The 16,914-nt window shown below is 37.6% G+C and overlaps 1 protein-coding gene across 1 annotated transcript in view; it reads left to right on the forward strand.

Moving 5' to 3' along the window:
• HS2ST1 (heparan sulfate 2-O-sulfotransferase 1) overlaps nucleotides 1–16,914 on the forward strand; it is a 77,388-nt gene that overhangs the window by 46,731 nt on the left and 13,743 nt on the right. The window contains exons 2-3 of the mRNA XM_053950503.1: nucleotides 9,627–9,865; nucleotides 15,974–16,059. Of these exons, the coding sequence (XP_053806478.1) occupies nucleotides 9,627–9,865; nucleotides 15,974–16,059 (325 nt within the window). The remainder of the gene's footprint in view (nucleotides 1–9,626; nucleotides 9,866–15,973; nucleotides 16,060–16,914) is intronic.

Raw genomic sequence — 16,914 nt, forward strand, 5'->3', positions numbered from 1 at the left:
CTACCATAATATGATGTCTTCTGAGCACTGTTGTCACATGGGTAGTTCCCTCTTTAACCACTGCAATTAAATTTGCTGAGTATCATGAGTCAAAGTTCAAATTATTTTATTTCCATTTATTTATTTTTAAAATTTATTTTATTCCTTATGTAACAACGTTGCCAGAGAGTCTGTATCATGACAAAGAAGTCCTTTTCAAGTTTCCCTCTGCTCGCTTAGTCTGAAGAGCAACTTCACTATTTAACGTGTATCTGGAAGGTGATGTGTCCTCAGAATTCACCAGTGGTATTTTTTGCTTTGCAGTATCCCAGATAAATAATGCATTTCTTATGAAAAACTGTAGCAATCAGTATATCCTCCCACAGAGGTTTATAGTAGTGCTTTTGTAGCCCCTCCCCCTAGTAATGGCTTGGATTAAAATATCTTTCTGATTTAAAATTCTAAAGTTGTAACTTCCATTGCATATAGCAGAAGGGAAGACTTGTGTGTTTTTTCATACATGCTTTATTAGAATTACCAACAAATATTAATATACATATACATCCTTACATGGTTGCAGCTTGTTAACACAGAAATGGACTTTAGAACCTTACTATTCATATATGCAAAAATAGTAATTGAGGCTTATGGAATTTGAGGATGGAGACTTAATGCAACAACAAGGGAAATTTAAATAGTATATACAGAAATCATTGATGGTCACTGGAGACTTAAACCAAAAGCACCTCAGGAAAATTTGAGTTCATGAATGGAGTTGTGAAGAATAGAAAGGAAATGTTTTAGATTAATTCAGTAGTTTTCATACTGGCATAGAAAGGAAGTGTTATGGCTGTACAGCTTCTCTGGGGAAAGCTGAGTTCAGACCAATACCTGCACCTCTGGTGGGGACACAGACTTCCCAGTGTCACAGTGCCTTTGGGATCTTGGGCTGTGAAGTTTCCACAAACCTTTCTTTAAAATCAAGTTTTATCATTTTACCTGTGCTGACTGTGTAATATTTATTTAAAATCAAGTTAAAATATCATCAGTGCATTGGTATTGACAGTTCAAAACACTTCTGCTCTCAATGGCAGCAAAAGGATTATTGCCTTATAGAGCTCTGCAGGTTTCAGCCTTATTAGAAATGGGTTAATGCTAGATTTTAGCCTATTGACTATTGTTGGAAGCAGATTACTTTGTATAAAATAAAATCTGACTACTGAAAGTCTTTTTGTCTGCAAAGGATAATCTGACCAGACATGTGGGTGTTCCTAGTGTTTGGTTGTAACTCAAGTGGTTTGGTTTTTTCTCAAGACCAGTCAACTCCTTGTATCCTGTGGAATTCTGATGGCTAACAAAGCAGTATCTAAAGCTAAATCAACTTTCATGTCATAAAATGAGTATTTTAATGAATTTGAAATACCAAAAGAGAATCCTGATTCCTCTTTTTCTCTGGACTTACTGGGGGAATTCTTTTTGTCTTTTATTTCAATGGCATTGCCTTACCCAGCGTAACATTTGGCAGTTCTGACTTTTACTAAGTTCACTGATGTCTTCTGATAATGAATAATTGTGCTGTATTGTGGTTAGGAAGCATTGGTAGAGATTGATGAATACAAATCTATTGTATCCCTCACTAGTGTGGGACCAAAGTACTGAGCAGGGGGCTGGAATTGTTTTTAGCTTTTTGTAACAGCTACCTGAGATGCAGTTGAAGGAATTGTTTGCCCTTTTGTTCTGGACAAATTTTCATCAAATAGTCCTTTTTGTTCAAAAAAAGATCTGGGAGAAGATCAGAATATTTCTCATGCATGTGGGAAAAGAATTCCTTTTAATTAAAAAGCTTAATCCAATCTAAATCAGGATTAACACCAAGAGGCTTGCAATGAGCCAGCTGGCTCTCCTGCCAGAGGGAAGTTTTTTGTACAAAACCACCTTACTGTACACATCACTAGCCTGGACTGTTTCTGTTTTTACCAAGCACAAGGAGCTCTATATCACACTGACATGAAATGAGGTCAAGCTCTTGCTTGTATATTTTTGATTTTGCTAATCAATGTCTGCTGCAAAGAGATTTATAGTTGTGATGTTGATATGCAAGTATTTGAAATATGATTGCCACTGTTTCTTAGCATGGAGAAGATGATTCTGGAAGGTTTGCATTAGCTGATAGTTGTCAGAAATTTTCTATAATGCATGGTTTGAAACTCGTATTGAGGATTTCATGTGGGCTTCTCTCATGAAAGTCCAGCTGAGCTTCAGAGTACGGCCAGGGAGGGGTGTGTTGAGAGGACACTGTCTTGTTCTCTCTATGGACTCCTTGAGTGCACAGGGCCTCTGCTCCCTTGAGTCCTCTGAAAATCAAAGGGGAAGGGCTCCCCTTCTTAAAGCAGGTGATTATTTTATTCATGAAGGAACCAGGTTGATACTGCCTGTATTTTTATTCCTAGTTCTGCCTGAGAATAGCTAGGACTTAAGTGTGAAGAGGGGAAGGATACAGCAAAAAAAGTTTTCCAGAGATAATAAAAACGTTTTAATTTAGTGTTTGTTGTAATTCTAGCATTTAATTAAAAATAGGGTGGCTTTTGTACTTTCATTTACTTAAAATGGCTTTGATGTTCCTGAAACGTGATTTTTAAGTGGTCTGTATGTTGTTAGAGCTTATCTTTATTCATGCTTATCTTTTTGATCTTGCAGATTAGGTCTTTAGGCTGCAAACCTTAGACTGGAAAAAAAGGTAAAGCAGTATTTTTTATCTATGTTGATATTTTACCTACATGAGGTAGCAAATATCTTGATTAACAATTCACATTTTTGAGAGAAAAATAAAACTTACTTCTGATTTCTATACAAAGCAGCCAGGGTACAGAATTAAACTGAAGTTCTTAAATTAAGCTAAGACCAAGATAGATGGTTTCCATAAAGAAAACAAAATATAATCGAGAGCTTATCTAATCAGAATTAAAAAAATGTGATTAAAATTAATTCTGTTATGACTTATCAACCATGGGGCTCATGCAGCACGCAGACTCATTTCTGGTTTTCTAAAACTTCTTTCAAAACTTCTGTTTTGCACAAACTCCTATAACAACATTAAGGTTAGAAATCATGTTTATCACTGTAAATGCTTAATCTATACATAGCCGGTGTCAATTCAGCAAATATCACGCTCTATCTGTTGGTGCTACACAGAGTTCTTGTAGGGTTATTCTTGGTACTCTGACTTCCTAAGATTCCTAGTAAAATGTTTATCTCTTCTACCTTAACCACGTCAGCTGCTGCTCTGATCAGAAGGCAGTGCTGTTTGCTGTCTTCCTTTTTTTGGCTGTTAGACCAGATGGCAATAGCTTGTTTTCCAGATTAGGTTAGTTTAGCCAAGATGTGTGAAGACAAGCAGGGGTATAAGTGCCGTATGTTGCAAATAACAGTATGTCTTAGCAATTAGTTTTATTAAACCTGATGCGACTTACTAGAATTATAAGTCCTTATTGTATTGTCCTTACATATAGGCCTTTCAATTATCTTAACAGATAATTTAGTGATTATTTTTGCTTTTTTGCTAGTCAATACCCTTTTTAAAAAGTAAATTATTATATGGCTGCAGAAAGCTCATGTAATAATATAAATTAAAAAAATATATAGATAAGCACCAGTCTCCAGGCTGCCTTACTAAATAGTCAGACACTCTATATTGATCTTGCTTTTTTCACTATTTGAATTGGATTTTTCTTGAAGGAGTGACAAGCATATTTGTATAGTGAAATGCTTGTGACAACTGTACGTGTGTGGAAAACAGCTCCATTAACTTCTCTTGCTAACACTGGATACCTGCATTAAGGTATTAAGGCACTATAAATAACAGCAAACCCTACTGTTATATACTCAGCTGATGTTTATTATTTAGAGAACAAATCCCTGGTTTGCAACTTACTCTTTGCTCTTGTCATAGTCACAGTGCTTCGTAACAGTTTACTGACAGTTTTGGCATTCTGAAAAGTCACAAACCTTTTCCTTGGGTGATTACATCCTTTACAGCTCTCTGTTTACTTGTCCCAAGGAAACAAGAAATTGCAAGTGACTGGGAGATGAATGGTGATTGTTGTGTTTGTTCTCATGCTAATTCTTCAACTTGAAGTCAAGCTTGGGTCAAGCAAAACAGTTAAATCTGAAGTTGGAAAGCTTATGGACATATGCTTATTTTTAAATATACATCATGGTGCCTAAACATTTTGCTTCTGTAGATTTTTACCTAACTTGATAGTTAGCATTATGTGCAGTATGCAGGAGTCATGGCAGTGATGCTGTAGTTAGAGTTGAAGACATGTTTTAACTATGCACCTTCTGGGTTTTTTTTTTTGCCTAAAATGCAAATAAAATACCTTAAGAGTTTTAAGATGTTTTTAATTAGGAAAGTTGTTCTGAACTACACAAATAAATATCTAAGAAAAGAAGAAAGCAAAAGGTCCAAGTTACTCTCTAAACCTGAGTAAGTTATGGCTACTGCATAAGGCAGTAGCAGTGCTTTGCACAGGTGTCATTCCCTGAGTGCTATCATTGTTAACCAGCATTTCTGGAGTTGTGAAGTGATTGGTGGTAGTGGGAGTGAGGAGCTGGGAATGCAATAAGACCATCTACCCTCTGTCTAAGGGCAGTGGGCTGCTGCTTGGGTACCAGTGTTCTTGCTGCATGACTGAAAAAAAATAAGTGAAATTGCAGTTTTGTTTCTTAGAAATCTCTTTTATTATTTTTTGCCCCAAATACATGTTGGTCTTTAATTCATGAAGTTTCTAGAGAGCCCATGGTGGTTCTGCTCTTAGTAGGACTTAAAACTAGAGCAGAATAGAGTTCTTATTTATAAAGGTCTTTGAAAAAGTCGGTATGTTAATACTGATGCCTTGCACAAATTTAAACTTCAGGCACTTTTTGTTAATTCAATTGATATTTTTCCTTCAGATGTAATTGGGTATAGTGACACAAGTCCTCCATGGCCATAAATTGTCATAGTACCATTGATTCTTTCTCTTCTTCTCTCCATCCCTGAAGTATTGATATCTACATACAGCTGCACTCTGGTTTGTAAGTCGTGTGCTGCTAAGCAGCTCCCAGAGGAGACCACATTTCAGTGATGGATGAAGGCTGTGTATATGGTGGGTGTTGAAAATGATTCAGAACATCAACTTTGCTACAGATTTATGATTCGGTTTTAAGCTGTTGTTCAGTTTTCATTCTTCATCAGAGGAGAATGGAGTCCATAGTGAGTAGGTTTGCAGTCCTGCTCAGATTCAGTATTTAGGCCAATCATGCATTTAATGAAGCTTTTGGGCAGGGAGACAGCTTGAGAGCTGCTCCATGCCTCAGGCTACCAGCTGCCTGCCTGATTGGCCTGGGAGCACAGTGGAAAGAAAGCTGAGACACCAAGTCAGCTGGCTTTCATGTTGCTCCCAACTGGAAGAAGCCTGCTTATTGGTTTAATGTGGTGTCCAGTAGTGTAAATATACAGCAGCAGTTTGCTCAGGGGCGGTGCTATCAAGGCTAGCTGGCCAGTTCCTTCACTTCATCCAGTGTGACTGAAGTTTGAATCCATGTCTTTTTCTTCTGTTGGGCAACATTTGAAGGCTGCTGAGCTAGAATTTATTTTAAGATTGAGACTTTCCTCATCTGAGTGGGATCTATCACAATGAAGCATGGCAGGCACATAAGACACATTGAAGAGAGAGCCTGAATAATATCTGTAGATACATACAGAAGGAAAATAGATGTAGAGGACAAAGAACATCATTTGGGAGAGTGGAGCCATATGCTCTGAATTATTCTTCCAGTTACTTGAACTTGATTTTGACAGCCAGCAAGGCTCTAAATGTGTCTTTCATCAAAAGTGGTAAGTGCTAAGTTAGAGGGTAAAGAAGAATTTCTGATTGTGATAGATTTCTTTGTTCAGAAATCCCAGGAGGGTCTTATGTTTCTGTGAAAAATGTGAGGGATTTGAAATGTTTGGTTGTGTTAATCTTTAAGTTGTTAGAATCCATGACATACTATTTTATTTGGGAAGATTTTGTATGCAGTTATGCAGTTAACACTTGGATTTGAAGTAAATGCTAATAAGTTTGTTTTACCTAAGACATTTATCTGTTTGAATGTGCAAGGAATGTAGACTAATAACTACTTATGATCCCAGTCATTTGTTTCTATAATTATTTAAATAGTGTTCATTTGGGTGATTTGTTTCTGTAATTATGTAAATATGGTTCAGCTGGGTTTTCAAATATTTTTAGAAGTATGTATAGGTCCACTGCATTTTCACAGGTGATTTTATTAGTTGAGATCCTTGGCCTGTCCATTTCTCTCCAAATGTTTCTTGTTAGTAACTTTTGAACTAGTTGAAAAACTGCTTTGACTTGAAAGGGCAGTGACCTTGAAGTGATGGCATAGGATGAAATGTTGCTATTAGTGCTTCTGGTGAAGGAGAAGACATAATTTGCACATTATATGTTATTTTCGGGTAGCATGTGACTGGCAAACCAATTTGTTGCTAGCCATGATACTTTGTGGTTTACTGCTACAAGAGGATGGCTCAAGAAATGCACATCATGCCAAGTGGCTGAGTTACAGAAATAGAATGAAGGCAGATTTAGAAGAACATGTAGACAAATAGGTGAGAAAACAAACTTGTTCTGCTGTTTACAAAGCAGCTACTTAAGCCAAGTAAGGATTTTCTGCAAGTAATTCATATGCTGGTAAATAATCAGTTCAGCAACTGTTATTACACTGATCATATTGATGCTGACTATGTGCAAGTTGCAGTTGATGAAAGTTTGCTTGCAGGAGAGCTGCAGGTGACAGAACAGAATTTATCCCAAGGGTATAGCAATTATATTGTGTATTACAGGGAAATTCAACAAGCAATAATAAAAAAGTGTGAGACAGAAGATTTTATGCCTTAAAATGATCCTGTATTATAGTTTTATGAAAACCTGTCTTGTACTCAAAGGTGTCACTTACTTAAATGCTGCTTATCTTTTAAAATGGGTGTAGTTATGTAATGTGAAATTTAGAGTGTATGATCTTAACCTTGTTTAAGCATTTGGCTCGTAATAGTGTTTAAAACACACAAATGGCTTGTGTGTTTTTCCTACAACACAAAGTTTAAATAGAATGCAGTGAAAACAATGAGACTGTTGGACATTTTGTCCACTGAATCTCTGAGAGGAAAGAAATCACCCATCCTGATTTTTAGAATTTTTAAGAATTGAATTCAGTGAAATCAGTCCAACCATATGTAGACAGGTTCTTGTAATCAAAATTATATTTGCAGGGCTGTCATCTAAGGAGATTTTTTGGTAAACATGATATATTTGGTAAATACAACTCCCTATCTTCCACATGCAAAATGTATTTAAAACATTGCATTTTGTACCATATTTCTAAAAACATATAAGTATCTTTCATTTTGCAGCCATTACAGGGCTTTTACTTCCAAGATTATTTAAATGTTATAGAAGAACAAATGAAGTAGTTAATCATATGCCCATTAATTCTCTAACTTCTGATTACATAGATATCCCAAAGACTATTTTCAGTTGCATCTTACCATTATTGGATCTCTTCCTCTCTCCAAATAATAAATTAACTAACCTTATAAATAAAAATTGATATGCATAATTTTAAGAGTTAAACTGACTTTTCAGTAAGTAGCAGAAGAGCTTCCTAACTTCAAAGGAAAAACTGCCAGCTGTTTGTGATTGGGAAAAAATGTGCACTTTTACAAAATTTGCAATATTCATTACTCTATTACTCAGTAATGACTAGAGCAGAATGAAATAGGCCCTCAAGATGGCTGACCAGGTTAGATATCTACCAGGTTAGATAGTGCTTCCTCTTGCACTTCAGCAGTTTATATCCTTCACTTCAGATTTTGTTTTTTAACTATTTTAGTTATTTCAAAACGGTGATTTCAGTGCTTCATCTTAAAGATCAGTTTTTGTTTTAGTTTGAAATGTGAAGCCTCCTTTTTTTCATAATAGGACTGTCTGTATACATCAGGCTTGTGAAGGTTCTGCTCCTTACCCGAGTTCTTGCTTTCTCCCTTGCAATGGGAAGCTGAAGGTGGTTGGATGCAATAGCCTTTCTGCTAATTGCATCCAATCATGCAGCTTTTATATCTTATGTATGGTCTTTAAAGTGCCCTTATCACGCTAATTCTTGAATCATCAAGGTTTAAAATACCTCATTAGAGAATGTTTCTCATCAATCCTCTTGCAAATCATATCTCTTTCTCACAAATGTCTCTCTTCCACGTAAGCGTCATCAGCCCTGGGGTTCTGTGCAGCTATGATTAAATCTAGCTTATATCTTCTACTCTGGTGTAGAAAATAACAATCAAATTTGTTTCATTTCAGCCTCTCTAGGTGGTATTCACTATCCATGTAGCCTTGGGCAGCCACATGGTTAACTGTGTTCCCTACCAAATGCTTCTTCTAATCTATTACCTGGCAGGAAGGGGAGTTGCCAGCCCCATTCTTCTGCAGCCATTTTCCGAGAGATGAAACCTGAGTCTCTTGCCTCATCTCTTTCCAAAATAGGATGTTTGCCAGCATTGATGGGAGAGGTAGCAAATGAGAAAGGAAGGAGCAAAAAACTGTGACTGATGTAGTGGGGAGCAACAGATGTCATGTGGAAAATTGAGATACACTCAATAAGCATTTCCTACAAACATTTTCCTACTGATGTAACTTAGTTATGGGGTGTGAGATGTGAGCATATGATAGAGTGAGTGAGTTTAAGCTTTTAAGCATTTCAGGCAGATGGAAGTTTGTGGTTTAAGACAATTTACGTGGAATTACAGGGTAGGCTATTCACAGTTTGATGATTCTGCTTTAGAAGTGATTTTATGTTATAATTAAAGAGATTTGGTGAAAGAGAATAGAAGAAGCTGGGCTAAAGAATCAAGGGAAGTAAAGGTCAAGAGCTGCTGCTGCTGTTAAAAGTGTGTCATCCATAAAGAGCTGTACCCTGTAAAAGAACACAGTACCGAGAATTACAGGTTACTCTTGTGATACCAACTTCAGCTTACACTGTTGATAAATGCAGATTTCTTTGAATACATTATTGATACATTTCAATACATGATTGCATTAGAAAAAAAAAAAGTGCTTTGACATCTGTATTACAAATTGTACTAAAGTACATACTTATCTGGAACAAAAAAACATGAGTCTGTTACCTGTTTTGTAAGCACTCCTTGCTTCTATTCTTGTCAAAATTAATAGAATCTTCTTCCATTATAATTTTTAACTAGGGGTATTATAGAAATCATGTGGGATATTTCAGGGATGTCACCATTTTCATAGTGCATGATCGACTTTCCTTTAGAGATGAGGACTCTGAAGGCAATGACATCAGTGTGAGTCACAGAGTATGGTCTGTGTTCCTTAAGCATATTGTTTTCTAGGCTTTGTGTTCTGTGTTGGACTGTCTTTCCTTCATTTTTATTGATGAAGTTTTGTTCAGATATGTCAGAAATACATAGTACAGCTAGTGTTTCCTTTATTGCTCAAGAGTTACTGCTTTTCACCAGATTGTGTTCTAAAGTTTGAACTTCAGAACTGTTGAGACTTACATTGAAATTTTATGTTTTTCTTCCTTAACAGAAAGGGCTATTGCAAGGCATGAAGTCAGAGAAATAGAGCAACGTCATACAGTTGATGGTCCCCGACAAGATGTGACACTGGATGAAGAAGATGATGTGGTGATTATTTACAACAGAGTACCCAAGACTGCCAGCACATCCTTCACAAATATTGCCTATGATCTCTGTGCAAAGAACAAATACCATGTTCTACATATCAATACAACCAAAAATAACCCTGTTATGTCTCTGCAAGACCAGGTAAGCTGCTGAATTTGGGATGCCTTTATGAAACTAGGGAAGAGCACAGGAAAAAAAGTTTGCTATTGTAAACTTTGGTGATCTGATGTATTTAACTTCATCACATATTCCAATATAAATGAAATACAATGTTTTCATATTTTTTTGTAGAGAATTAATATTATTTCTTAATAGGTTGAAGTTTTTGCATGGCTACTGGAGGTGGTGTCTGTTTATTGGACAAAAACAAAGCTAAAAAGGGGCATGACTGGGGTAGAAATGACCTTTGTTTTTAGAACTGTTTTGGCTGTGTAATACAACTTGCCTGCCATCTCCATCTGCAGTGAATGCAGTCTTGGGCAATTTGCTCTCTGAGTAGTGCAGGCACTGTGCCATGCTGTCAGAGCTAGACTTGTGTCTTTGGTACTGGGGCTGGTCAGGTCTCACAGGTGATAAAAAACATACAGAAAAGTGCTTGTCAATAGCTTGCTCTGCAAAGGACAAGTCACTTTGCATCCATTAAAAGTTCTCACTAAAATCACTGTAGTACCAGACTAGAAATGATCATGGCTGCTGTATTTTAAAAAGATGATGAGGGTTCAGTGCAGTGTTTTTTATTAGGCTGGGGTGAGGAAGTAGGTTTATTGGTTTATTTTCATTAATATTTCCTTGGCTGTCATGAGTGCACTTGCAGAGAATCCAGGTTAGATATCTGAAACATCACTGTCATCATCCCTGCCTGTAAAATAAATGTTTCTGAGCTCTCTACTGCCGGTTGGATGCTGATCACTTAAGTTGATATGCAGCAGAGGCAGGAGCTGCTCTGCATTGCAGCATGTCAGCACTGAGCCTTCCAGCTCCTCCAAGTGCATGTCTGCGGGCTGAAGCAGCTCAGCACAGCTGGACTGGGGCAGGGGAAGCAGATGCTAAAGGCCCTTCATTTCCAGTTCTGTGTGTGGAAGAAAGGTTGAGGTAGGGATCTCTGTGCAGAAGAAATAAAGGACTTGGGTGATACTGGAATCTGTTTTGTGATAGTCGACTTATGTTACTGTGGAGTATTTCCTCCTATAAAATTGTTTCCTCTATATCAAGGTGGCACTGTCATACATGATTACTCTGATTATAAAGTCTGGTAGTCATCACTATAGTCCTGTCCACTGCACAGAACAAGTACTAAAGACCTGTGCACTAAGAGCAGTGTGATTTCTCAAAAGATTTATTAAGCCTATTAATTATTAATTAAAAATCATACTCTAGTCAGGTATACCTAGTACTGCACTTCTCACCAAATTCTGTTTATGTCAAGGTGTCTCTTGAAATGGAGGTCTGTCCTAAAGGATAGGAGAGCTAGTAATTGAATAGGTATAAATTAAACACTGGCTACCTTAAATTTCTACTTATGTTTGAAGTTAATTCAAATAAAATTTGATCTTTGCTGGCTTAGTTTTATAAAATAGAAACTCTTCATCTTCCCTCTAATAATCTATTGAAAAATGAAAATCTGTCTGTGCTGAGCATGTACACAATACTCTCAGTCCTGTCTTCATTTGATACTATGCTCTTGTCCAAGGTGGTAAATGTAGTTTAATTAGACACTTGATACTGTTCTTTGGTGGCCATTTACTGGGAGATGCTGACAATGAAGAACTTCATGTATTGCATAGTTGTTCAAAGATGCAGAAGTAATTATTCATCTTCAATACATGGAGATAACACCTTGCCATTGTAAGTCATAGTGCATAATTCAAGAGATGCCAGGGGTGCTGAGTGGTAGCTGATGATGTTTACTCTGCGTGTATTGGATTAGCATGGCAAATTCATATGCCACCTTCACCAGTATAGCTCATTTGGGTGCATTAGGTGTATATGTGCCAGTAGTAAAATACATAAACATATCACAAAGACAAAATTGTTCTCTTAGTGATACTGTCTGTTAAAGCAAATCTCCCTAAGGAAGGTGAAGATTGCTTTGCGCCTGGCAGAAATTTGTAAATTAGTGAGTGTTCTTTTGCGCAGTTTTTCTGCTGTACTTTTTCCAAACTACTGTAATTCTGTAACAGATTCTAAGTTCTCAGCCCATATGTGAAACCTTTACTTCTTGAATGCAGTATGAAAAAAATGATATTTAAAATCCATTCCAAATATAGTCTGTATCTGATTTGAGATAATCCGACTAGAGTTCCTAATACCCATTTTAGTTTCAGGTGCAACTTGTCCCAGCAGCCCTCCTTTCTTTTGCAGCATCTCTGGCAGCAGGATCCTGGGAGCTGCCCCTCTTTCCCCAGGCTGGGCCTTTTATTTGCAGCAAGCTGAATGCCATTTTGCATTTCTGACCTGTGTGCTTTTCTTAATTAAGTCAGAGTAGTCGATTGGTTGTGTTTTACTTGTTGCTTGCGTGTTTCAGCAGTGATGTTTTGTCCATACAAGAATGCCTGTGTTACAGCTATCAGGATGGCATACCAGCCACACAAACTTTATTGCTTTTGTTACATGGTGAAGTTGTCATTGAAAACACTTAAAATTAAATTACTCTTCTGCATTACAGCATGTATTCTTGATATATTATTTAAAAAGTGTGTGTGAGAACATTTTCTATACTGTTAGGAATGCTACAATTATCCAGTGTTTCAGTCCCTCAGCTTGCTGGTTTCTGTTTCTTGGGTTTTTTTCTCCTTCAGTTTCTCTCTCAATTTTTCTCAAAAGAGCAGCATGAAAATATATTATCTTGCTTCCAAGTGCATTCTAAAACAGTTGGTCTCTCAGAGGACAGTACAGTCATAGTGGCTTTAGTGGTACTTATTTCCTCTGCTAGGGCAGGTTTCAGTGACTGTCAGACATGGAACAAGTGAAAAGCCTGCAGCAACTCTGCTAGAAATGGAAGTACTATTGTGTGCTTGTGAACATTTAAGAATTTTTCTTTTGGAGTTAGATGGTCTACTGAGTACAAGTGCTGCACGTGTGCCAATTGTATTTTTCCTTCTATTAGTGCAAGGCAGGTGTCTGGCTGTACTGTGGCTGAACTGGTGAACTCAATCTTTTCACCATCTCACAAAATTGATTCTCAACTGTCCTTGCCTTGAGCTTGCTTGTGGTTGTTCATGGCATGCAGCCAAAGGTGTGCTGCTTGCCTGTTTCCAGCATCCTGGACCCTCTGGTTCAGAGCTAGCTCAGACACGCTCATGCACACTCAGACACATTCTTTCACACTAGCACACACACACACTCTTGCACACTCAGACACTCTCACACTGAGACACAAGCACAGCCACATGCACACACCATCAGATACACTTAGACACACAATCACACACACACACTCTTGCACACATGTGCACACGTGTGTGTGTGCATGTGGCTGCGAGTGTGACTGTGAGTGTGTTTGTGTGCATGAGTTGATGTGAGAGTGTGCAGTCAGACTCTAGAGAAGAGGCACTGATGGTTGCAGTTAATGGACAGAGATCAGAACTTACAGCATCACTTCAGTTTGCACACATGGCTTTTTCTCAGACCAGGTATGCTGGTTGGGTTTTTCCCTCTTTTGGCTCACTAGGACTTGTTTTAAATTCCTACTGTCCTAGAAACTGAATGTGTTTAACTTACCTTTCAGGACATCTTATGCTGCTGGAGTACGTTTGATCTGGCTTTTTAATTCAGTGAACCTCAGCTGATTTCCCATGTACTGAAGGCTGTGAAGCAACTTTGTAGCTGATTATATAAAAGCACTGTGAAACAACTTCACAGGAATTCCATTCACATCTCTCTGAACTTTTAAAGTCACCTCAAATTTTATTCAGTTGGGCTCAGATGGAGAAGTTTGCTCTGTTTCTTGAAAGCTACAGTATCTGCTAAGCCCTGAAAAGAAAAGTAAAACTGATCATATTTAACAGTATGAAGCAGTGAGCAATATTCATCTCTGACCTAAAATGTGTGAATCCAGACTCATTAGGCAGTCCGTGACCTGGAACAATTCTGGCTTTTGGAATGCTGCAAATTGTGGGAGAAAAAAAAAATATCATCTTGCCTGCAGGCTAGTTTTAGGTGTTAAAACTATAGTTCTCAGGGGCTCAGCATGTTGCAGGTCCATCTTAAGACAGATGTCAATGTCACAGGTGTGTTATAAAACCTTCCTAGCCTTCTCTTAGCTTGGCTGGTGTTAAGAGGCTAGACTATCCATTATACGTTCATAAAAATTGCTTCCATAGCAGACAATCACACTGTAAGACAAAGGCAATAAAGGATTTTTGTAACGGTTACTGAAACATCTACAGTTTGATGCCAGATGGCTGGCATGGGGATCTAAAACAAAAAACTTGGGATTTTGTACATGACATTACCTTAAGTCTAGTCCAAGTCTATTAGAAACTGAAATCTAAATGATGTAAGATTTCAAAAAGCTCATTCATGGAAACTAAATGTACACTTTAATATGTGGGCTGCACTGCACAGCCTAAATAATATAGCTGGTTTACTTGCAGAGTTGTATCAACCAACCCATGACATTTTGGGGTTTTGGGTGAAGGAAGGAAAGGTGATTGATATTTTGTATTTAGGAAATATCTTTGCCAGGTAAAGTATTTATAGCTGAGGCTCTCCTCTAAAAGTATCTTGTCATTAATCTTGGAAAGATAGAGTCAATGGAATTGTGGTTTATTTCAGTAGCTGTAAAGGTAAAAGTACTTCAACTGGATTCAAAGTCCCATATTATCAGTTTGTGCTATGGACAAAACCAGACAGCAAGCCAATGGAGTTTATGAAACGCCATTGTGTAACATTGTGCAGTGCTTTTCAGCTAGATTTGCCACCACTTTAATGTGCCATATATGCTTTAAATTTTGTAATGCCACGGACTGTGAAACTTGAACACTAAAAAAATTAATGTTGCCTGTTACTAAAAAGTAGTACAAATTTCTGTTATCTGAGAATCCAAGAGCCAGTGTTTAAAGAAATAAGGTTGCCAACCTCTTAAATCATAGACCATGAGTTTTGCACAATTGAAGAAACAGTAGCAGCCCAGTCTCACCTCTTAAAATATTCAACTGGTAGGTTACAATAAGTAGTAAATATGCTTCAGGACACTCTCAATACACTTGACCTTACAGAATGGTAGTTAGTGTGTTGTCTTGAGATCTCAAACTTTCCTTTTTTGTCTCTCTTGTCTCACCTTAGAATCTTCGTGGTTATCTGTTTCTCTGTATAACAGAAAATATATTGCAGTTGTGCAGAGAACACTATCTTTTAATTCGCAGCCTCAGAAATGTCATATCTTTGTCAGACAGCTCAGGCAGTACAAATCTATCATCCTCTCTTTATTATCCAATTCACTAGTTCTGGAATAACTTTCAGTTACGTGCTTTGATGTTAAAATACTCTGTTCATCTAGTAAAGCCAAGCTCCATCAGGATTTGCATGTCCCACTTAATTTGATCATACTCTCTGGTTTGGGGCATGTGCTTTATTTTGTTCTGTGAAATGTAAAGCTATTCCTGTTTTTGTGAGGTTTGCCAAAATGTGCTCTATCAGCCCACATTGAAGGGCTACTTCATGCTTTAGCATGAAACTTTCACTGAAATGTTAGGCTGAAGGTGACTATTCAAAATAGCAAACTATAGATCTGATTTACATTGCCTGCATTTATAACACTTCTGGATTCTTGTGCACTGCATTTTGGGATGGAGGAGGAAATTTACCCAGTAAAATAGGTCTAAGAACAGGCTGCTGTAAATCTGGTACACTTTTACTTGAGGGACTGAATACAGATCAGACAATTCTATAAAATATGTACTTGCATTTCTACAGAAAGAATTCTGCATTCCTTTCCAATTACAAATAAAACAGACGGACAAAAATACAAATGTTTGTTTTGCTGATGTTTTTGTGATAGGTTTCCTTGGACTGTCCTTCTGATTGCTGTGTTCTGCTTTTGTTAGTTTCTGATCATTAAATTCTGATGACCTAAAATCAGTCATCTGTATGCTGCAGGAAAGTCTATTCTAGGGGGCTCAATTTTTTATAATACTCAACATAGACTTTTTAATCTAATGCATTATAAGATTAAAAGCCAGGAAACACCGTGTATGGGTGTAAATGTAATGAGCCGTACAGAAACACTTTTTGTGCCCACTTTCACAGGTGCGATTTGTGAAGAACGTGACTTCGTGGAAGGAGATGAAGCCGGGATTTTACCACGGCCATGTCTCGTACCTGGACTTCGCCAAGTACGTTCCGCGGCGGTACCTGCGGAGCGCCACGGGCTCCGGCCGGGCTGCCGGCGCCCTCTAGCGCTCGCAGCCCGGCAACTGCAGTTCGGGCAAAACCCGCGCCCTGGCGTTCCCAGGTGGCCAGAACTGGGGGGTGATCTTCACCGATTTCTCTTGTTTTCTTGCTTGATAAAATGGAGCAGAGGCTCATTTAAAAAAGAAACCGTTCATATACTGGGATTAGTGTTCTTTGTCTAAATTCCAAGCTTGTTTTGCTGAAAATCATGGCTTTTCTCTGAAACACTGTCAGTTCTGGTTTAGGGTTGGCTTCCCATTTGGAGAAGTTTAATGTACCCGTTCTCAAAAATGCTTCATATAAAGAGTAACACCACCTGCCTCTTAAGTTGCTTAATTCTTCTCTACCTTAGTATCCCTTTACACTTTATCAAAATATGAAAAGTTATCTTTTGAAGTAGTTTTCTGGTCTATAATAGTTTGATTTGCTAGAAAAAGCATTGAAATAATTCTTGTGGAGTTAAATGCTGCTACTTCTAAAATTAAATTAAATAAAATATCTTAAAAATCGTCCCACTGACTTCAAAGGTTCAGGATCATATCTTTATTCCCACTTTCATATGTTTCTTTTCTTGTCTTATTTTTTGCTTCTGGATCTAAAGCTGGTATCCTCAGTAGCTCAGTCTTATGAAACTTCCCCTTGAACTGACAAGTCAGTTTTGCTTAAGATGCTTACTAGGCAGTGCTGCATCTTGCACTTGGAGCATGTAGAAAACTATTTAAAATTGAAAGTGGAATTTTCAGATCTCATTACATATGACTGCACAAATGATGGTAACCACTACTTTTACCTTTTGC

Source organism: Vidua chalybeata, chromosome 9 (assembly GCF_026979565.1).
Source record: "Vidua chalybeata isolate OUT-0048 chromosome 9, bVidCha1 merged haplotype, whole genome shotgun sequence".
Classification (NCBI taxonomy): domain Eukaryota; kingdom Metazoa; phylum Chordata; class Aves; order Passeriformes; family Viduidae; genus Vidua; species Vidua chalybeata.